General features: G+C 38.1%; 1 protein-coding gene across 1 annotated transcript in view; it reads left to right on the forward strand.

Annotated features, from left to right (window-relative positions):
• Positions 1 to 24036, forward strand: part of LOC136868525 (venom protease) — a 143517-nt gene that overhangs the window by 114776 nt on the left and 4705 nt on the right. Inside the window, exons 5-7 of the mRNA XM_067144780.2 lie at positions 12634 to 12740; positions 18168 to 18427; positions 18514 to 18680. Of these exons, the coding sequence (XP_067000881.2) occupies positions 12634 to 12740; positions 18168 to 18427; positions 18514 to 18680 (534 nt within the window). The remainder of the gene's footprint in view (positions 1 to 12633; positions 12741 to 18167; positions 18428 to 18513; positions 18681 to 24036) is intronic.

The raw sequence follows: 24036 nt of genomic DNA on the forward strand, positions 1-24036 counted from the left end.
CATGTGAAGAGACAAGGCACAGAGCTAGAGCACCTATTTGCTGGCTATAATTTTAATATCTCTGTGAGCACTGACCTGCAGTCATTATTCAGCAATGGTGGGCAATCTTCACTTTGCTTAGCTCATGACAGGACACACTCCTGTACAGATTAGAAATATATTGGTCTTGCATGCATAGGAACAGAGAACAGAAGGGAACTATTCAAAGTTTGTATTTCTTAGGAGTTGGAGTTGAAGAGCTATAAATGATGATGATGATGATACTGGTTTTATGGCCTAACTACTTTTATAGTTTTCAGAGACATATATATGCCAACAATTTGTCCCACAGGAGTTCTTTTACATGCTGATAAATCTGACACTAGAATGAAGTATTTCAGCACTTTCAAATACTACCGGACTTAAAGGATCAAACCTATAAATTTGGGCTCAGAAAGCTAGCGCTCTGACCTTGGGAACTATGCACCCCAGCATAATGAAGACTAAATGCACAAATATGATTTACTAAGATTAGTGGCATAGCATAGTTTTTTACTTAGAGAAAGCTGTCAACTAAAATGTATGTGATCACTTTCAACCCTCCATAAACAAACACAGTTGAACGTTACGTTATTAACAGTATCACTGTAAAAGCACTTCAACATTATATTGCTTATATTACATCTTGTAAGCTAGATCAATTCTTCAGTTTTTGGTGGAAAATATGTCAATGATGTCATCCTGTAAACACAGCTTATGGAGGAGTGATTTCTCAATGTTCAACAGGCCATTGTCATCAGTCAGCTCACCTTTTAAGGCTATGAAGTCAAACATCATCTCAGACTTTTCCTTCAAGCAAGACAATGATTACACTTTGTCTTGAAAGATATTTGCTTTCAAGAAGATTGATGAAACAGAGTTTATGTATATTACAGAATCTGGTGGAGATGTTTACAGAAATGACATACAGTAAGTAATCTCATTAAACAATTGTTTATACTGTTTCCTTCTCTTCTCTAGGGAATGAATCTCTCTGAGCTTGTTTAGAAGGAATTAAGGGCACCAAAATCATCTTAGACCAGAAATTGTCAAAATCGCTCTGAAGACCCTGTAAATGTTTTAATTCATCACTTTTCTTGTTGTAGAAGCAAATGTCGGCAATCTTTGATTGACTGCAGTACTTTGAAAGAACTTCAGAAAATGGAAATATTGAAGAAAATGCCTCCAATAAAAAACTGATTTCAAAATCCTTTAGGAAAACAAAAGACCATAGGTGGAAGATATGACAGCTGAATCCTATTGATATGGGCATTTCAACAACTTAACAGAGAAAGCCAGGGGTTTCCAATGTGGGGGGCGTGAAGTGATTTTCAAATAACATTTTTTAAACTCGAATGTTACATTTTATAATAAACATTTTTCGAATTTCTCCAAGTGATTGTCGCTCCAAGTCAATCGTTCAAAAGCACTGGTAATTGCCAACTGTTGGCACAAATCTCTGCGGAGCCGCGAAGTTGGAGGTGAAATAAGGAATTTGCTGTGTTGTGAGGAGCAAAATGAAGCCTGAGAACAAGTGAGGGAACATGACCACTCAATGCACGTTTAATTGCACACTTTGTGGACCTACTTGTGTGAAAGTAAACTATGACCATACGCGACATGTTTCAACTCATCAATGATGTAGTAGTTGCTTTCATTTTCCAGTATTATTGTTACATACTGTACAAGGTTTCTCTCATAAACAAAATATATTACATGAAGAAGGTACTCGTATAAATGTCGGTATTATATCAAATTGATCTAGCAGCGAGAACAACAGGACATAAGGCAATAATAGTAGGCTAAATTATAATAAATTTATTTAATATAACATGCTAGGCTTTCATGGCTAGCATGAAATTATATGTAGGCCTACTGGCATTTCGGGCTATAGCTAATTAATGCTTAACCACAGCAATTAATGAAACAGTGACATTTTCTCACCAAAGATCTTAACTGGCAGTAAGTTACTACAGTTAAGAGTCGACATTAACTCTGAAGAACAAAGAATATCGGAGTTTCAGAAGCAACAAGTGAAGTGGAAGTTCCTCCTTCCCTCTCACTCTGCAGCATATAGACTCGTTTTGTGGGTAGTTTGTCCTTGAATGCTCTGTTCCCACCCCTGCACATTCTTATTATTCTCTTGCAGTCAAATTGGCGAGAGCTACATATTACAACTGTCCCATCAGAGATGGCGCAATAATGGCCATGACAACACATCGCCGATAGACCATCAGGGGCCAGGCCCTTAGACTGTTGATTCTGTGCCTCGTATACTTTCACAGTGGATGTGTCTGTCAAGTTGTTTGTCGTGAATGTTGTGTATGCTTCGCTGTAACAGTGCGACTGTGTGAATTGTGTTATTTAATATTGTGACTTTTTTAAAAATTGATAACGATGTCCAAGAAGAGACTGTACAATGATGACTACATTAAATATGGCTTCACAGTCATTGAACGGAACGGAATACAACAGCCTCAACGCGTAATCTGCCACTGTGTTCTGAGTAACGATGCGTTGAGACCTGTGCATTTGGAGAGACATTTAAACACGAATCATTCAGTCTTAAAAGACAAACTGACTGAATTTTTTGCAACTAAACTCAACTCACTGAAACGTATGAGATTAGATTAATCAGGTACTTTTAACCAAGAAAATGAGAAAGCAGTGGAAGCACCATATGAACTAGCTCTTCTGATTGCCAAAGACAAAAAAAGCACACACAATTGGGGAAATATTAGTAAAGCCATGTATCTTATTAGCTCAAATATAGATTTGGGTAAAGGGAGTCGGCAGAAACTGTCTAAAATTTCTCTTCCTGATAACACAGTGAAGTGCGGACTTCAAGAACTGTCAGAAGACATTAAAATGCAAATTTTGGAGAAGGTAAAAGCATCTCCAGTGTTTTCAGTTCAGTGTGATGAAACAACCGATGTGGCCCATTATTGTCAACTGATTGTATGTTGTCGATTTGTCGATAGTGGAATTTTAAGAGAAGAAATGTTATTCTCCCAATGTTTAAAAACAACTTCGAGAGCTTGTGATGTGTTTTCTGCCATAGATAGTTTTTTTCCAAGATCATGGACTTTCCTGGGAAAATGTAGTGGATGTATGTACGGATGGTGCACCTGCTATGATTGGGTCACGTTCTGGGTTTCTCAAATTGGCCAAAGATAAAAATCCAAACATCATGGGAACCCACTGTATAATTCACAGGCAGGCTTTGGCAGCCAAAACCTTGCTCCAAAATTTTAATAACACTTTAAAAGTCGCTATAAGAATTGTGAACTCTGTTAAGACAAGTTCTTTACAGACAAGATTGTTTAAAGCCCTTTGTGTTGACCTTCAAGCCAATCATAAACCTCTCCTTTTCCACACAGAGGTTCACTGGCTATCAAAAGGGAACATGTTGGCTTGGCTGTTTGAATTAAAGTCTGAAGTTGAAATTTTTCTTCTTGATGAAGGTAAGAATGATCTGTATGAAGTGTTTACTGATGCCAATTTTATTGTCTCATTGGCGTATCTTTGCGATTTTTTTTTTGAAGCTTTGAACGGTTTGAACTTAAAGCTCCAAGGCAAAAACTCCAATATTATGCTTACTTATGATGCCATCAGAGCTTTCCTGGAAAAAATACAGTTATGGAAATGCCAGCTTAAGTTGAACAACTTCTCATCCTTTCACTGCCTTTATAACATTTTGCCGGAAAATGAACGTGATTGCAATAAACTTAAGGTGCAAATTCAGTCACATTTGGATTCCCTGGCACAAGAATTCAATTTCTACTTTCCTGATAGCTCCTCAGATGAATGGTCCTGGATGTTAACAAGAAATCCATTTGCCATTGACATTGAAGCACTGCCAGCACAACTACAAGAAGAAGCCATAGATTTGAGTGTGATTCAAAGCTAAAAGATGATTACAAAATATTAGGACTGGGTGACTTTTGGGTAAACTGTCTTGCAGTGTATCCTGAAATAACCAAAGTAGCACTGCACGTCATTGTCCCATTTTCAACGACATATTTACGCAAGTCAGGATTTTCAATGCTGAGTGTCATAAAAACAAAGCAGCACTGTTGGCTTGATGTTGCAAGTGATCTTCGCTGTGCTCTGTCATCAAACCAAACATACTGAATCTTATCAAGAGAAAACAGTGTCAACCCTCTCACTGACATTTATTGACTAATTTAAGGATTTATTGTAAAAGTGTGTTCTTTGTATTGTGCTAAAAAGTCATAGATATAAAGCGCGTACTTCATAATATTTTTTCATAAATAATTGAATAATGGAATAATTCATTATGTAGTGTCAGTAGGTTAGGTCTATATCCTCCACGTCAGTTTATCGGAGAGGTTATAGAAGCGATGGTGGGGGGGATGACCACCCGTATCTGAAAAGCGAGGCGTCAGCTGGCAAAGGTTGGAGAAAGCACTGCATTTCTGATTTATAAGCATGAATGGTTTCAGCTAATTGGTTGCAATATGCCACCTGGTTGGCCTGACAAACAGAAGCCTGTTCTTTATTAGAGAGTCTAAAGCCTTAGTTCTTTTGGTGGACTTAGTGAAGAAATTTCCAAAACAAATACTTATGAAGTTTTTCAGGGGTTCCACCTATTCAATACAAAACAATGTTGTCTGAATTTTACTACCACATATTAATTTTATCAAGCAGTACTAGTTTTGGTGTTACTTTGGCGCCAACATCAGCTGCATGAAAGTCACGAAACTGGCAATTAAAATGTAGAATACATCAACATTTTTAGCACTAGCTCCTAAAGACTTTATGTTAAAATATATATTTAAATACATCTCATGTTTATACAAGTTCATAAACTTGCGGGCAATATCACAAAAAACAACCTAAAGAAGGAGGTTTGTATGCATTCTAAATTTATCATCTTCAAATACTGGGTTCGATCTTGTTAAACTTGGTATAGCTTAAATTATTCTTTTAACACATTGTGTGTCAGTTCAATAGTATTGATCTTCAAGATCAAATATACTGACTATATACATTCTAATTATTATTGGTGTTAAAATTCTAAATTGTTCAGTTTGAATTTATATTACAATAATGGAACTAAATTACACTGAAACCTCATTTTATATAAGTTACTAAAATGTGCAATCCTCTAAAAACTTGATTACTGTAGCAGAGTATGTATTATGCTTGGCTGTGCAGTTGCTTATGACCTGATAAGGTGGAAACATACAAATGTGTACCGAAGATGTTATCATGGACCATGTTTCTCAGTTCAATAACGGAAACCTGGAAATGATGAAAAACCCAAAATTAAAGAAGGGAGGCCAGATATAAACCCTTATTGTTAAGCTTGTTTTTGTAGAACTCATCTCAAATGGCCGTAGACCTGATGTGACGGCTGTAGCACGACGAGTGATGGCCTGCTTGGGTCATGTGCTTAAAGTGGAGAGGCAATAGAGAAGGGTGCTAGGGGTTAGCAGGGAGAATCGCCTATGGAGCTATAGTGGAGGAGGAGTTCGGGGGACATTGTGGATGAAAATAATAATATGAAAATCTATTACCTACAGCACGAAAAATGGTAATATTTCTTGGAAATCTAATATTTGTAAACAATGTTATTATAAAATTGAATAGAACTCTAGGTTTTTTGGAAATTTCATTAAGATTAGAATTAAAATACTGATCTAAGTGTATGAAACATGCCTCTGTAAGGTCAAGCTAAAGCCCCTTGTTTAATGTCTAGATAATCTCAAGGTCTTGTTCTATGTCCGTGAACTTATGTTTAAGGTCATGGACATGTTGGCCTACAGCTGAGTATCTTATTATATTTCACAGCTTTAAGATGTTCAAGGTATCTAACCCTGAAACTACGCCCAGTTTGCCCAACATACCCGCAGCCACAGTCATTGCATCGAAACTTATACACCCCTGATTTAGAGTAGGGATTACTTCTGTTAATTGCCGTTGTATTATTCAATACTTCTGTGCTTCTGTCATCCGTTCTGAATGAGATCCTAAAGTTCCGCTTCTTAAAAATATTCATGACCTTATAAACATCTTTGTTGAATGTAAACGTTGAAAAAACTTTTTGTTGTCGTTTATCTTTAATCAAAGTGGTGCGAGGACGAAGCTTAAACTTATTAATTATATGCTCTATAAAGTCCACTTTAAAGCCATTAGCCTTGGCTGTTAACCGAATGATATTCAATTCTTTGTTCAAATCGTGCTTAGACATAGGTACTCTGAAGGCGCGATCCTCCAAGCTGTTGTAAGTCGCATATTTATGGGATTGTAGGTGCGTTGAATCTTGCCTTATCGTGATGGCTGTCTGTGTAGGCTTTCTATAAATACTGAATGAAAATGAAGATGTGTGCCTTTTAATCTTCAGGTCCAAGAAATTGATTATCTCTTTCGGATTCCAGCGTGAACTTCGTGTGTGTCTATTTTATTAAGATTATCGAGAGTAGTCGCCGTGTCAATTTCTTTAAATTTAATTTTGTTTCCATACAAATGTTTGTAGTTATCTGTGTACATAATTGTTAAGTAGAGTAGCAGGAGTAATGATGAATTTATGGTAGCAAGAAAACTGTTCTTGATTTCAAGTTCTGACAGAAGGTACGGCACACATCCAATTAATAAGAGAAGGGAGAATTTTGGTGATTTCCACCATTTATACCAGGAAGTGAAGTAAAACCCATAGAAATTCCACGACTATTTAAGAATGTCAGTGCAGACATTTCAATTTGACTCCTTGGCTGAATGGCCAGCATTGAGGCCTTTGGTTCAGAGGGTCCCAGGTTAGATTCCCAGCCAGGTCAGAGATTTTAATTGTGTGTGATTAATTCTTCTGGCTCATGGACTGGTCGTTTGTTTATTTGTCCCAACACTCTCCTCTTCATATTCAGAGAACACACCACGCTACTACCAACCTCTGCAGAAACACGCAATAGTGATTACATCCCATATCCCTCCACATACGGTTGGCATCAGAAAGGACATCCAACCATAAAACAGGGTCAAATCCACATGTGCACCACAGTTCGCATCCACAACCCCACAGGTGTGGGGAAAAAGCGGTAGAAGAAGAATGCAGACATGTCAGTATTTGCTAAAAGGAATTGAAGGCAATAGGAAACCACAGATGTACAGCAACTATCATGTCAACCCTATTTCCATCGAAGGAAAACTGGTCATTACAAGAACATAAGCAGTAATAAGGTAATATTATTCTCCATTTCAATAAAGTAATCCATACTTTATTGAAAGATTACATTTGTAGAGTATAAAGATAATATTAAACAAGTAGCCTAATAATCTAATATTGATATTTTACTTACAATGAGCATAGGCCAATAATATTATGAGTAAGCAGCCTTTGCCTTGAACCAGCCAATTACAGAACAGCACTCAAGAAGCACATCAGTCTAAAATCGAACTGATTTAATTCTTGAGGGAGGAGTGGAGAGAAGAGGGACAAGTGAAGTGCCGGCATGAATGCCACTATTGATATATGGGTATGTTTTGCATCTCTCAGCTTCCTGTGTGAAAAGAAAGGAGTGATGAGCACTGAGTGAGGAGTAATCCACCTGGCATGTTCATACCCTTAGTGGTCAGCTGTACTTCATGCAGAGGAATAGTTGATGTTTTGCTTCCCAGCAGTTCCTGTGCACATTACATTCAAAATTCCTCTAAATTTAAATGAGAGTTCAGTGTCTGAATTAAAATTAAATTCCAAAGCAGTTGACAATATTCGATAAGCTTGGCTCAATATGGGATAAAGCCCCAAAGGCAAATAATCATTCATTAATGTGTGTGAATTGTCTTCTAATATATGTCATTCCATTCCTTCTGATGCGAATACGCTATTGTTCTTGGGGGAGATTTCATAAAGGTTTTGCCAGTTTTGCCACATGCTTATTGCCAAACAATTATTTAGTTATAATTGTATTAAACAGTTTCCTCTTTGACCCTTCATCAAAACACGCTGCATACATAAAAATATGCATGCAAAACCACATAATAATGGAATTCACTGATTTTTTGGCAAGAAATCGGTAACGGCGATTACCTCTCTGTAGATGGCGATGGACCAAATGTTATTGAACTAGAAGCCAGAATGTTAGCACATGATGATACTGTGATTGAAATTTATAGCAAAACGTTCACTTCTGCGAGAGGTGATGTCATTTTCTCGAGAGTTGCCATTCTTAATTAATTTGAAAGTCATTGAGTTTATACCCAGTAGTTTAAAAGCATACACTGGTGTCAACAGATTAGTACTGAAGATGAAAGCTAGTTACTTCATTTTCCTCCTTAATTTTTTAAATTCTTTGAATTAATGGTTTGCCTCCACATATTTTTATTCTAAAAATTGGAGCCATAGTTATGCTCCTTAGAAATATGAACATTTCCCAACGGCTCCTAATCAGATTAGGGCCTAATTCTAAGAAGTATGTATGAAGATGGTTTATATTTGGAAATAATAAATGGACATAAAGCTGGACAGAGAGCTCTAATCCCTCGAACAGACTTAACAACATCTGATAAAACTACTTGTACCCCACACTCTAGGTACTCAGTCTTCCCGATGTTAAGTTGCAGGCTGTATCTGTCCAAGGAGTTTTTCCAACGTTGGGCTAGTTGTTGCAAATCTTGATGGGATTCATGGGTGACTATAACATCATCAGTAAAGAGTAGAGTCCAAGAGTGTGTTACTAACACTTCTGTGCTGATGGTGTCGAGACAGAGGATGAACAGAAGTGGAGATAGAGCTGATCCCTGATGAACGCCAACTTGAATGCGAAATGATGCAGACATTCCAGCAGCACACCGGACAGAGCTGGTGGCATTCCGATACAGAAGCTGGATCCATCAAATATATACTTCTGGTACACCATGCAGCCTGAGTGCATGCCAAATAAGATCATGAGGCACCATATCAAAGGCCTTTTCAAGATCCAAGGAAGTGATGTGGAGTGGTTTCTTCTTTTCATTGTGACATTCTATCAAAAGACATTGCATGTATTGCATCGATCGTTCCTGTTTCTTTCACAAGGCCACATTGATTTGAGGCAATGTGAACTATGTCGCGAAGGCGTGCATCTAGGACGCACTCAAAGATCTTCATTGTATGGCAAAGCAAATGAATTGGTAGATAGTTGGAGCAGTCTGACATCTCCTTTCCCTTTCCAGATGGGGAACTTAATACTAGTAAGCCAACTTGCCACTCCTTGTTGAATAGGTCTGCCGGGAACATAGGAGTTTCGGATGATGATAATAACAATATTAATAATAATAATATCTGTACAGCCCCTCCCTAGCGGTAGGCAACACTTTTAATGCTGAGACAAGCAGAACTTTATGAAATGTGCTGAATTTTCTACTTGATCAGTAGATATCACTAGTGTTGATTTTGAGTGCTGCTTAGGGTCTTTGACTGTATGAACATTGGTAGAGTACTGTACCTATTTTTTGGCTGGCACTCATGAACTTAAATAATCTGTTTCTAAGTTGCCACTACTGTCTGTTCTATTCAAACCAACCAGTCAGATCCCAGCTTGCCCCTATAAATACTAGTATCTATCTGGATCTTGAATTGTGTGGCAATAAGTGAGGTTCTCACAGTATGAGCTAGGATAGCATGTAAGGTGGGCATCAATATTTGATCTAACATGTGAACTTATTTGCGTGTGATGACAGTACGGTACCTTCTTTCCCCTCTAGCATTTAGTGGTTAGGGTGTATCATGTTTAGCTCTATTTTATGTAGGCTTCTTAAAATTCTGTTAGCTTGTTGTATGTAGAGTTTTTGTAAATTTCTAGGCTGTCTATGAATGGAGTGTTATCCCCATGGTGGGTATCATGTATTTTCATAAGTATGTACTAGTATAGACTCTCGTTTCCTTTGTTCACTTTGCTTTTTCATGACTAAGTTTCCTATTTTCTAAATTTCTTTCATTCCAGTCTTTAACATTTTCTTGTCTTAGTTACCAACATAGTATGGCTTATCCTCTGAGTCACCCGACCTTCTACCTCATAAGGTTTTATAGTAATTCATGTCACTGAATTACTTGAGTGGATTCATCATCCCATTCTATTTTGTTCTCGGCCTCTCCATTAGCCTTTTCTTTTTCTCTTTCTTGGCCGTTTAGTATGAGTTTCAGCTCCTGTTTCTTCTGGATCTTTCTAATCCAAATTGTGTGTTATTACCCTTTGAATTAGGGGTAGAAAGTGTCAAATGGTGTAAAAGCTAATAAATTTAGACATATGAAAGTACCTGAATTATGAAATGTAGGCCCATACAGTCTTGGTTATAGGTTCGATATCCTTCCCAAGGGAACAATTGTCATTGAAAGCTCTAGCTTTATGTTAACAGATAAAACCAAAATAGTTTTTCACATCTAAGATGTACAGTATTTAAGACTATCAAGTCTTTTCAAACCTTCTCCCCAATTAATGACTTAGCTCTAAAGCTTATTTTGTTACTTAGCCTTATAAATATTCAACGTTATCACTTTGTCAATCATTGTTATCGTTGCTGTTGCTTTAGAAAAAATACTGAAATATTAGGAAGAAAATAGAAGAGATCATTTAGGAAATATCCTCAAAATTTAAAATTTTTGTGTATTCTTTTGTCCAGCTGCCATACCTTGTCCCTTCTTCCCCTCTCCTTCCACTGAACTCGGTAACAGTAATAATAATTAGTAGGTACTGTTTCCTGATCCAGGGTTGGGGATGAGGCGAGATGAAATTTTATGGCATATTTTTATGGCTGGGTGCCTTTCCTGGCGACAACCTCAGTTGAGGAGCTAATGAAGATTAAATTAATGATAGTGAATGAAATTGGATATGGTAGAAGGAATCAGCTATGGCCTATGAATAGGAACTGTCCTGGCATTTGCCTGAAAGTCAAAACAGAAAACCACAGAAAACCATTCTCAGAACAGCTGATGGTGAGGTTTGAACCCACTCATCTCCCAAATGCAGAGCTTGGCTCCATGCACAGCCACTCTGTTCGGTGGTGGTAGTAGTAGTAGTAGTAGTAATGATGGTGATGATGGGTGTCCAACTTCCTTTCGGCTATGTACTGTCGGTTTGAAGACATGTATTCTGAAGTTGTACCCTGAACTTAATAGACAAGTGTCTCTCATACTGAAGCGCCTTTAAAGAACAAAGTACATTTGCCAAGATTTGTTCCTACAATAACTGAGCAAGTTGGCCATGCGGTTAGGGATGTGCAGTTGTGAGCTTATATTCAGGAGATAGCAGGTTCTGAGCACCACTGTCAGCAGCCTTGAAGATGGTTTTACGTGGTTTCCCATTTTCACACCAGGCAAATGCTTCGGCTGTACCTTAAAGCCACGGCTCCTTCCCACTCCTAGCCCTTTCCTATCCCATTGTCACCATAAGACCTTATCTGTGTTGGTGCAACGTACAGCAACTCATTCCTATAACAAAGTTCTTTTTACGATCATGGGAATAGAACCAGCTTTTGGGTGGTTAGGCCGCGCGGATTTGCAGAGTTTCGCCCAGACATGCCATTTGGGCTCATCATCTGGATTGGCACACCCCTCCAGGACTCTGCTTAGCAGTGGCAGACCAACTGTGTGGTCCCCCTGTGTTAGCAAATAGGGATTGCTAACATGCTAAAGGAGAAGTGAATTCTCCATTTACAAAAATAGTACTCCCCATGGAAATACAATTTCAAAAGTGGGTTTGACGACCGCAGATCTTACCACCCAAATGCTGGTTCTATTCCTGTGATCGTAAGATTTGCGGTCGTGAAATCGAATTTTGAAAAAGTTCTTTTTCCCAGTAAAAGACATAAATCCGGGAGATAAAGAAGCATGGTCACTCTAATCGGGAAGGCAATTGCCGATACAAACCAGGAGAAAAATGATAGAAAATAATAGTTCTCATAAAGAGGTAAATGTTTTTATCAAGGATATTTGTTCCAATATGAATTTGTGCAGATGACAATTTGTGTTCTTATAATCAAATAACATACCATATTTACAGCTAACTACATCGCTATTGTTCTGGGGTGTCTCTTAGTAAATCTATTACGAAATAAATTATAATATTCAAACTCTTTAGGCCTTTCCACTAATGAAATTACCAGAGTTTCACCCCAGTGTAACAGTGGGCTTATCAGTTTGATTGCTATACCTTTCCAAGATGCTGGCACCACTGCAAGCCTCCTGAGAAGGACAATGCAGTGACTGTGCACGAGGGGAAGTATGTACCTCATCTTGTATAACTGCCTGCCTATGGTTTTTTTACATACTTCCCCTGGTGCACCTTCACTACATTGTCCTACATAGGAGGCTTGTAGTGGTGCCTCAACGGCGCAGTAGCCGCCAGCGTCTTGGAAAGGTGTAGCAATCCAACTCACGAGCCCATTGCTACACTGCGGCAAAAAGTTGATAATTTCACAATTGAAAAGGCCTAAAGAGCTTAAATGTTTTTACATTTTTAATTGATAAAGTGAAATTATGGTTTCCTTCTGGGAACTTAATTTTTTATATAAATTATAATAGTTAGAGATTGCAGGTTTTCCTCACCTATTTTGCTTAACTGACAGATGAAAATATTTTCTCTTTCCACCTTTTTGTTTTTCTTTAATTCCTTTTAGGTTGCCATTGGTTACCAACAGAACCAAGAGATTGGGTGGCGTTGTGGAGGATCTCTGATAAGTGATCAGTGGGTGATGACAGCTGCTCACTGCATTATTACTAGACTGTAAGTTCTCTTCTCTTTTAGTGGCGATTGTTACAACACTAGGTGTGCTTTATATCCATTCTTCTTCTTCTTCTTCTTCTTCTTGTTGGTCTTTTCCCAATTAGCTGGGGTCAGTACATTGAATGGATTTAGCCTAGTTTTACAGCCAAATGCCTTTCCTGATGCTAAACTTATGTGGAAGGATGTATTTTCACTATGTGTTTGTCATGAAATGTGTTGCATGAATTTGAAGATGTGTATTAAAATTAACACAAACACCAGCCCATGAGCTACAGGAATTAAACAGACATGATTAGAACTCCTAGCTTGGCTGGGAAGCAAACCATGGAGCCTCTGAACCAAACACCAGCATGCTGACCATTCAGCCAAAGCCTGGACATATGCTTTATGTACATTGTGTTTTTTAAATACTTCCAAGGACTTCTAGAACATCCCTCAAAGAATATTTTGAGCTGCTTATTCAGCATACCTAAGAAGTTACTCTGTTGCTAAAAGTCTCCAGACATCCCTTGCTGTTTGTTTCAAAGATAGGATCCTTTTGTTACTATTACAACATTGAATCTTCATGGAAGGCTTTCCTCTAAGTTCTTATACACCGAATGTAGAATTTCTTTCCCTTCTTCCTGAAGCATGGTGAATTGTTGTTTCTGGCTTGTTAGGTGAATTGATCTAGCACGCAACTGATTCTCTAGTTCATCCTGAAGATATTCGATGGTGTTCAGGATGGGACATTGAGCAGGCTAGTCCAGCACATCCACCGATTTGTTTTTATATTTTTTTTAACCATAATGCATTGGTCCTTGCTTTGTGGACAGGAGCATTATTATGCTGATACAGAAAAGGTCTGATTCATAACTGTTGCTGCAGTGTGAGAAGTATGCTGTTATCTAAAAATGTTTTCATAAACCCTGCGCTCGTTGTGCCATTGAACAAAACTAATGGTTCAAGCCCAAACCTGGAAAAATAGCCCTGGGCCATCATACTTCCTCCACTGAATTTCATTGTTGCCACAACACACTTGGGTAAATATAGTTTGCTAGGCATCCACCGGGTCCACACACATCCATCAGAGTGCCACAGATTATACCATGACTCATCACTCCATAGAACCTCTTTACACTGCTCCACAAACCAAAGACACCATTGTTTGCACCACTCCTCTATAGGACGTTGCACATTCGTTCTTGTGATCAGTGGCTTGTGGGGAGCACCACAACCCTGAAAACAGTCCTTCCACCTCTCAATGGATCTTTCTCTGAGTTCTGCCACTGACCTTCAACAGAAGTCCTCTGTAATATTTGACAAAGATGTCTGACGATTGGTTCATACAGTACGCTTTAGAGTTCAGTGGTCCCTGTCAGTTAATTTTTTAGGCTTATCAGAGCGATGATTGGATTCAATGCTACCCTGATGTTTCCACTTCACGATAACATCAATACAGTGAACAAGGGTACATGTAACTCCCATGGAATCTCTTGGACGGAATGCCGGAACTTGTGGGCCACAACAGTCATGCCCCATTCGAATTATCTCAGTTCTCAACGTTGACTCATTCCAAAAGAAAGCACGTCTATGATGTTTGCATGCATAACAGAACATCATGTCTGGAGACTTTTTGTTACATGGTGTATTCATTTCCTGGGAAAAGTGTTTTGAACATTAAGTCATATGAAAGAATGCCAAAACAGACTACGGAAAGACAAATTAAAGGGAATAGAGCTGGAGGACAACCGTGACCGAGATGGATCGACTTGGTCCAAAATGGCACAAGACAATAGAACCCATTGGAACACGGTGCTGGATGGAGAGTGGTGGAATGATAGAAGAAACTGACAGGAGCCATATTTGCCACTACTGGGCTGTAGCTGGACAACAGATAATGATGATGATGTAGAAAGATAGGTACATCAGTAGGATAAATACAATAATAGGTTGCCATGGGAAAAGAAGGCAATAGAAAAGACAAGGACAAACATGAAAACAAATAAGAACAAGAACAATCTCTACATCTTCATACACTGCAGTTTTCACATATAGATGGGCTCTCTCCTCATCAATACTATTTCTTCTTGATCCCTAGTGAGCTTTATTTTTTTCCTGCTTCTCGGCTTCATCAGAAGGGGGAGGGGGCAGTGGTCAGCAGTTGTTGAGGGATCATCTTGACAGATCTTTAGTCTGATGTCTGAATAAAAAAGTCAGGTAAGGATAGGAAAAGGGATGAAGATGAATACAGATGGTAAAAGAACATGAACAGTACAACAGGAGCCCATCAAGTAACGGAAAGGAACAAGCAAGTGACATATCAGTTGTATGCTATATAGACAGAATGGAACATGAATAAGAACCGTAAGATAAATACAATGTGTTTTCATGTGTGTATTTACCTCCTGTTAATGTTGCTCCCTTTTACCACAGATTTTATTGTGTTTATCTCCTTGTTTGTTCCTCGTGTTCCAATCCTCCCATACTTGGTGCCTGGGAAACCAAACCATAAGCAGGAAAACTGATTTTCTGACTTTCAGACATTTAATTCCAGGATGAAATTCTGAGTATTTAAAAAAAACATAGCTCTATCTAAGAATATCAAGCTATTTATGATCTTTCAAACTTTCAACAAAAATTAACAAAGAAAACATTGGTGAACTAGAATTTCATCTTCCAAGGGTACCCAATCATAAGTTGTACACTGTTAAGTTTCCATCGTGACTTACAGTTTCTGAAAATATGATCACTGGTAGTGTTGTTTTTACTTATGTAATAGTCAAAATATAAAAGTCGATATTTTACACCCTATGTTCTCTAATGGTACACGAAAATGTGTTCAGACTTATTGTTGGGTTTGTAAGGCATGCCATTGATTGTATGCTAACAGTGATGATGAATAGTTGTGTTGAGTGAAGTGTAGGATACAAAGAAAACCAGATAAGAAGTGAAAAATATAAAATTTTGTCTGTTCTTGAGCCTGTAGGTGTAGGGATGTTTTGTTCTGTCTTTTGTTTGGTTTTGTTATTTTAAGGATATTAGATCATTGTTGAATTATCAAATGATTGATTAAGAGGGTCCTGGGTTTGATTCTTGACCAACTTAGGAATTTTCACTGCATCTGGTTAATTCCTCTAGCTTGAAGAATTATTGGTGTTCATGTTTGTCTCAATATACATCTTCATTTATGTCAATCGAGTCACACTACAAACTGCCACATAAACTCACAATAATAAACACATTCCTCCACATATGATGGCATTAAGCCATAAAACTAGGTTCAATCCCTATATTGTGCCAATCTCAAGTAGGCTAGTTTGTAAAAATCCAGGCAGAAGGCTAGATTATTGCTGGAAAAGTTTTTGAGCCAAGGTTTACATCTTAAGGATCAGATCTTTAGTGATGTGAGTCATTAATGAAATTGAGTAATCATATTTCATACACAAAATGACTTCTTCAGTCAGATGTAGGAAGATTATCTAATTGCCTGGACACCTATGACCTGGAAGAATATCACCACCACCAAAACAATAGTCTGACTTCATTTGTAAACTCCTGCCGTGCCATTATCATGCTGGCCCTGTGGTGTAGGAGTAGTATGCCTGCCTCTTACCCAGAGGCCCTGGATCTGAGGATTGGTTTTAGGCTCATTCAGCCCCGGTCTAGAAAGCCAAGAATAACAGCCAAGAGTATCTTCGTGCCAACCTCACGTTACCTCGTAATCTTCAGGCCTTCGGGCTGAGTTGCAGTTGCTTGGTAGGCCATGGCCCTTTAGAGCTGTTACAGCATAAGGTTTGGTTTGGTTTGCCTTCATCATCCCCTACTTTCTGTCCTGGCTGTAGCAATTAGGATGTTTAAAGAATGAAAAGTCATGTTCCTGTGATTTGGATTCCATGTAAAGCTGGAGGTCTCATAGCTGTAATCAACTATTAGATAAAACTATGAGTTTCCTTCCTTCCTTCCTTCCTTCCTTCCTTCCTTCCTTCCTTCCTTCCTTCCTTCCTTCCTTCCTTCCTTCCTTCCTTCCTTCCTTTCCGTATTTTTACTACTTTGCTTTAAGTTGCACCTACACAGATACGTCTTACAGTGACAATGGGACAGGAAAGGGCTAGGAGTAGGAAGGAAGTGACCATGGCTTTAATTAAGGAACAGCCTCAGCATTTGCCTGGTGTGAAAATGGGAAACTATGGAAAACCATTTTCTGGGCTTCTGACAGTGGGGTTTGAACCCACTATCTCCTGGATAAAAGCTCACAGCTGCATGCCCCTAACCACACAGCCAACTTGCCTGGTCCTTTCTTTCTTTCTTTCCTTTTTTCTTTTTTCTTTCCTTTTTTCTTTCTTTCTTTCCTTCTTTCTTTCTTCCTTCCTTCCTTCCTTCCTTCCTTCCTTCCTTCCTTCCTTCCTCATAAGACTTTCACTTGCTATATCTCAGGTTCAAATCTTGGTCACTCAACATGAAATTTATGCAGGAAAAATGTTTTCTCAGAGATCTCTGGTTTCCCTGCCAATTTATTCCCACTAACATTACAAAGCTATTCATCATTGAACAGAAGATATGCAACAGGCCTCAGCATTCAGTATATTTGTAAATCTTGGTGCTACTTGGGGCTTCATCACCTGATCTGACATGGCTGGACACAGGAAGATACATTTATTAATGCAGAAATTGGAATAAAGTAGGGAAATTCATTACAAAACATTCTTCTGACCATACTTCTTCTGAGATGAATAGAGATGCGGTATCTTATTTTCCTTGTCTTGCCTTCTTATGCCCTTAGTACCTTTTATTATAAATGGATGGATATAACTTCTAACATTGCATATCTAGTGGCTATTATCATTATGGCATAAAGTCTTTACAGTCAGACACCTTGGTTAACAGGCTGAAATTTCACTGGGGGGAAAAAGCTGCATAAATAGAATATTGGCCAGCAGGATAGTAGAGGTAGAGGTATGCAATTCGTAATCACTAGATTGCGTGCCAAAAACCTGAGTTCAATTCCAAACCCCCTCTTAGTGCTCTTTTCTCATGGAGTGAAGGCATGGAACACTGTTGGTGATTGTCTATTGGATGGGCATGTTTAGCCTGCATCAGATCCCTTGATGTTATTAAACCAAGTAGAATATGTGTCAACACTGAGTTTCACCTCCTTATCTAATCATCATTATACATTGGACACTGAAATACACTCGTATAATGATCTTTGTCTCTCTGAGGTGAGTAGTAACTAACTCGTTGACAAAAGATGGTGTGCTCAAATAAATGAAGACCAAACATCACTCACAGTCATGGTCAGTGGTCTCTTATCCAAATGCCTGGGCATTAGAACATGCCACATATATAACATCCAATGGCTTGAGAGGTTTTGGTCACAAGTGATAGTTTAATTTTTCATCTCCTGTTGTGTTCTTAGTACATGGCTATTTTTCTCCCTTAATGTAGGGGTCCTCCAGTGAGTGTGCGGCTGGGAGAGCTCAATTTGAATCGACAAGATGATGATGCTCGCCTACAAGACTTTCCAGTCAGTTCTACGCAGACACATCCAGACTATAAGCCACCAGCCAAATACAATGACATAGGACTGATACGACTTAATCGATCTGTCCAATTCAGTGACTTCATCCGACCTGCTTGTCTCTACCCTGAAGATTCATTTTACGTAAACAAAACTCTTGCTACTGGTTGGGGACGCACTAGATATGGTATGCAATTTTTTTTCTCTACTTGACATGTTAAAACATAACACTGATGTAGATCTTTGACTATATTATGTGTGTTTATTTTCCAGATCAGGAGCAAAGTGAGATTCTCCTGAAAGTGGGGTTGGACATAATAAGCAATGACCAGTGTGATAAATTGTACCATTCATCAAAGGGTACCGTGACGTTATCCCAAGGCATTGCTCCCACCATGTTGTGTGCGGGTGAGCTGAGAGGAGGAAAAGATACATGCCAGGTGAGTTCAGTTGTTGTGAAGATCCTCACTCTGTCATACAGCCAACTGAGGTTTTCCACAGAAAAGTGGATGGGCACTTTATAGTAAGCAGTACGTGAACTTAACATGTTCAGTGCTAATTGCATTAGTCATTAAATACAGTACATTTGGGAATAATTGGAATATGGTTTTAACTAAACAATTTTAGAATGTAGTTCTTACAAACGTTTCATCATATTCTCTTTTGTGTAGTCCAAAGTTTCTAAATGAATGCTTAAATTCAAATAAAGTTCTCGAACAATTTTGTTTTTTTGTAATGTGATAATCTACAATTTATTTATCATGTAACTTTTAACATGCAATTCAGGATCAGGAGGAGAGAAGGGGAACAGGTTTAGACATTTCCATAATTTTTTAATTTTTGTTTGTTTGTTGCTAGTTTGCTAGGTTTTCAGCAGCAATGGGATAGGAAAACACAAACTAGGACTATAAAGGAATCAGTTATGACCTTCATTAACGTACATCCCCAGCATTTTCCTGATGTGAAAATGGGGAACTATGGAAAAACATATTCAGAGCTGCCAACCAATAGAAGGTTTTGAACACTTTGAACTCCTGAATGAAACTACGTGGTCTATACTGGTGGTGGTGGTGGTGGTGGTGGTGGTGGTGGTGGTTGTTAGAGGCAGTACAAATGGGCTATTATTCCCTTTTAACAGAAAGAAAATTTAAGTCCCAACCCTTAAAAGAATGAGGGTATCATCAAGAGAAAGGAAATTGTCACAAGTGTTAAAATTAGACTCCCTAGGCCGTGCAAACTTAATACCGTTGGATTTGGAAGAGCAGGTTGACCAAGGAAGGTCCATGTCTGACTCGGTTAAGGGTCATGTGGTCACCAATCTTATGTTACCTTGGGATTTCCTTTTGTCACTCTTAATGATGGACAGGGAATACCGTGGATGTATTCTGCATTTACAAGCATAATGTGCAAAAATATACAATGAACCTATAAGTTAAAATATAGAAATAATTAAACTAGAATGTTCAGCTTCAACAACCATCCACTGCACTTGGTGTCACTTCATGCAGAGCCTGTAAAACATCCTTAAATGCTGACAGTGGACAGCTCTCAACAACATGCAGCAATGTCTGCTTCTCAGCACCACACTCACACGCAGCACTTTCACAATATCCCCACTTTTTCATCATATATCGACACCTGCGTGGCCTGCTCTGAAACGGTTGAGTTTTGACCACTCATGTCGAGGAAAATTGAAACCTGGCACTTTCTTTGTTGGGTCTTTAATCAGAAAGGCGTCGGTGGGTGGACATTGTTCCCATTGCTGTCTCCATTCTGCTGTTACACTGAATTTTTTATGGGAGTGTAAATCAGTCCAAAGTGGATTCCGGGATTTTAACCTCATCACAGGTGGATCTCGTAAGGCGTTGAACAAGAGTGAGTTCCTGTGTGCTAAGGTCTTCTTGAGAAACTGTACTTTTGCTGCTTTTTCTGGAGGAGCAATGTTTGCTAAAATAGGAGTGGATCTCTCTGTACCAGTAACAACTCTCATGGTTTCATTGAGCTGTACGTCAATCTTGCTCGAATGTACACAGTTTTCCCACACAGGAGCGCAGTACTCACCAGCTGAGTATGCTAGAGAAACTGAAGCAGTACGAAGAGTGGAGTGATCTGACGTAGTTTCCACTTTTCATGTATTTCAATTTCTTGTCTGCGAGGTGCCTGCTCAAACAGTAAGACACGTTCTGCAATAGTTTTGCACCAGAGAACATGGTTTTGTGCAGGTGTTGCCCAGGTGTTAGCATTTATTCATCTTCCAAAATATTGAAAATACTACATACCCCCAGGTCTAGACCCCCTCTCCCCCTCTACAAACTATCCTATGGACGCCCTTTCTTAATACTGTTTGTTTATGCATGTTCTAATTCTTCTTCTTTTTGTCTTAAGTATTTTGTGTGTTTCAGCTGTATTAGTAGTTTTTAAAAATGGTTTCACTAGCATAAGTTATTTCTGGCTGTGTGGCTGTTTTATGATGTCTTAATTTTGCTGCTTTCGATAAGCTTTTTTAATTGTATGTAGTCTTGGTAATATAATTTGCTTTGTTTTATTTATTTATTCTGTTATGCCAAGCTGGTTTCTCATCAAGATTATAAGTTATGATTTCTCCTAAATACGTAAGTTTATCAACAATTTTGATTTCTTGCCCATCAATTATTTTATTTACCAGTGGGGGATCTGTAAACATGATCTCAGTATTATCAAAGGATATTGTAAGACTAATTTCTTGTGCTATTTTCTGTAGAGATTTCATTTGGTGTCGAGTTTCCTGAATATTGTTGGGCAACAGAGTAAGGTCATCAGCAAATCCTAAACAGTTTAAACTTAAATTTTGTTTGGAGCTTTCAACTTGTATGTTCTTTGGGTTGACCTTGTGCCATTCCCTTATTATAAATTCTAATTCACAATTAAATAGTAATTATGATAAACAGTCTCATTGTCTTAAACCTGTTTTAATCAAAATTGGTTCAGAAACCTCTCCTCTAAACTTTACTTTTGATATGGTATTAGTTAAAGTAAGTTCTATCAGTTTAATTAATTTAGGATGGAGTCCAAAATTCCGTAAAATTTTTAACAATGAAGGTCTACATATACAATCATATGCCTTCTTAAAGTCAACAAATGTTATTACTATAGGCTTATTTTGTTTTCTGTGTTATGCCATTATTATTTTTAGAGTGATGGTCTGTTCAGCACAACTTCTCCAGGGTCTAAAGTCTCCTTGGTATTCTCCTAACTCTTTTTCTACTTGATCTTAATCCTCTATAATTATCTGGATTACTCTTGTCTCCTTTTTTATGAAGAGAGTGGCCTTATAATTTTTAAGTTCTTTTAGTGTTTTTTTCTAATTCTTGAAATGTTATAGGGTCTGTGTTATTAAATTTGGTTTTTATTGGGGTATTTATATTAATTGGTAATAGTTCCTTAGGTTCTTCACAGTTCAAAGGTTTACTGAATGCTTGTGCCATAATCTCAGCATTTTCACTACTGCTATGTGCCATTTTTCCAGTTTCATATTTCATCATTAATATACGAGGAGCATATTTCTGTAGTTGTCTTCCAAAAATTTTATCATAATCTCTAGAATCGGTGTTATAATAATTAACTTCAATGGAGTTTATCATATCATTATGAAATTTGCTCTTAATTTTTGTAACATTTTTCAAGAATTTCTTCCTTATATTTTTTAGGTTGATAGCATTTTATTCTGATTTATGGGCTTGGAACTTTAACCATGCCTGATGTCTCTCTTTATGAATTTCATCACATTCTGTCGTCCACCAGGTATGTTTTTTATGAGGATTCAATGGAGCTATTTTTTTAGCTTGTTTTTTGAGAACTGGGATCAATTCTTCAAGGTCATCTGTCAGTTTTATTGTTTGCATGACTTCCTTATATTTGTCATTTTTTTATTAACTGGTGTGGGTCATAATTCGTCTTTACTTTAGTAGTATTTATATTCTTCTTTAGTGGTGTGAATTTAATTTTCACTTCTTACTTTTACATTATAAATTTCTTATGGAAAAATGTATCCATACCGTTGCCTACGCTATAATACAAGGCCTTGAAATGCACTAATGAAAACGGGTGCCACCTTAGTTCACCGCTCAGCCACTAGGATCGCGCTGTTGCCCCCTTGTGTTAGCATGGCCGTGCATGTCTATAAGTAAATTATATCCTAAATAAAGAGAGCTGAATGTTGTAGGTGTCTACAGTTTTAAAACTTTCCTACTCAGGGGCTTCTTATCGAGTTTCAAAACGTTCTCACTTCTACTTGAGTGGCTCGACGCAATGTTGTCTAATAGAGGTCTCAGAAATTTTTGGAGTAGAAAAAGAGGTAGTTTGTCGTCTTTACACACTCTACACTTAATCTCACTGATGAACCTGGTTTTCAGAAAAAACGTACACATTTTTAGTAACTGTCGTCGAGGTAAATACTGCACAGCAGAGGTAACAAATTCCGTCATGCGCTGCAGAAGAGCCACAAACGATGATTTCGGGTATCTGAGGGCTCCTCGATCTTGAAAGCAAATAAGACACAATGTTGGACTTTCACTAGCTGGAGAAGTGATATGTTCTAAACAGCCTTCACAGTCTGTTTGTTCTTCTGTCATACGCACTAAGTATCCTGCTACCATAGCTAGAGAAATACCAGGTATTGTAGCTGTTGAATCTGAAACAAATTAATCATATTTATGTACTAGCGAACACTTAAATAAAAAAAGTATTGTTTACACAGATCTGATGTAATTTACCTTGCAAGGGTTTTGTAATGGTTCGTACATTGCGGATCTTATTTTCATCCCTCAGCTCAACATTGCCATGTTTTGATGCCACAATAATTCCTGTATGGAGCGTTGTTTCGATTGCGTTAAGGCATGACCTTGCGTCCATTGTGCCTTTGTATCCCGCTTTGCGTCGTAGGTGGCTAAAGAAAAGCTCGATATCATCGCTTGTTAGATTCCTCGTCAAGACGTAATGAAAATGTATACTTATGAGGTATTTTACGCAGGCCACAGTGGGTTGGGTAGTCAAGACAAACGCCTGATACGTTTCCCTCGTGAATCTTTTCTCTTTCTCTGGATGCATTTGAATGTTCTTGATATATGACAGGAAATCATTTATTAACCAACTGAGGCGTTCATCTTCAATGCTGAAAAATGCCAGTTTGTTCTCATTCCTGGAATATGCCCCATACGAGGTGTTGCAGACATCATGGGCATCGAACCACTTCATAAAATGCTCCATGAAAGAAATTGTTTCTTTTAAACTGTTCCTGTCTTTAATGCTCTCAGGACAAACCACCTCCATACCCTTCAAACCAGCGATTGTTTCAGGGGAAAATACAATTTTGGCTCTTGCTACATTCATTTTCTCCAAATTTGTAGGGTAAACTACTTTTCTGGTTAGTTTCCTCACCGGCTTCATAATTGAAGATTTCTGGAGTTTGAAAAGAACTCTCAAATGATCGCCGGTCACGATAGCATTGTTTACAAAAAAAAGTCTCATGACAAATGTTGGGATCGCACGTTTTTTATGACGTGACTGGGATCGAAACTTAGGAACAGAGGCCTAGTTTTATCAGCTGGATGTTGTATCTCATGTGTAATGCTTCCTCCACATAATGTTTCGAACATCGAAACATTTACCTGAGAATTGTCAGTCACAATTCTGATCACTCTGAAACCACACTCTTCAACAGCATTTAACGCATCCAAGGTTAATTTTGCAAGTTGTGAGCCCATAATGGATGAAGTGAAATAGAAAGACACCGGTATTCTGTAATATGTAGAGAGTCCC

This window comes from Anabrus simplex, chromosome 1 (genome assembly GCF_040414725.1).
Source record: "Anabrus simplex isolate iqAnaSimp1 chromosome 1, ASM4041472v1, whole genome shotgun sequence".
In the NCBI taxonomy this organism is placed as follows: domain Eukaryota; kingdom Metazoa; phylum Arthropoda; class Insecta; order Orthoptera; family Tettigoniidae; genus Anabrus; species Anabrus simplex.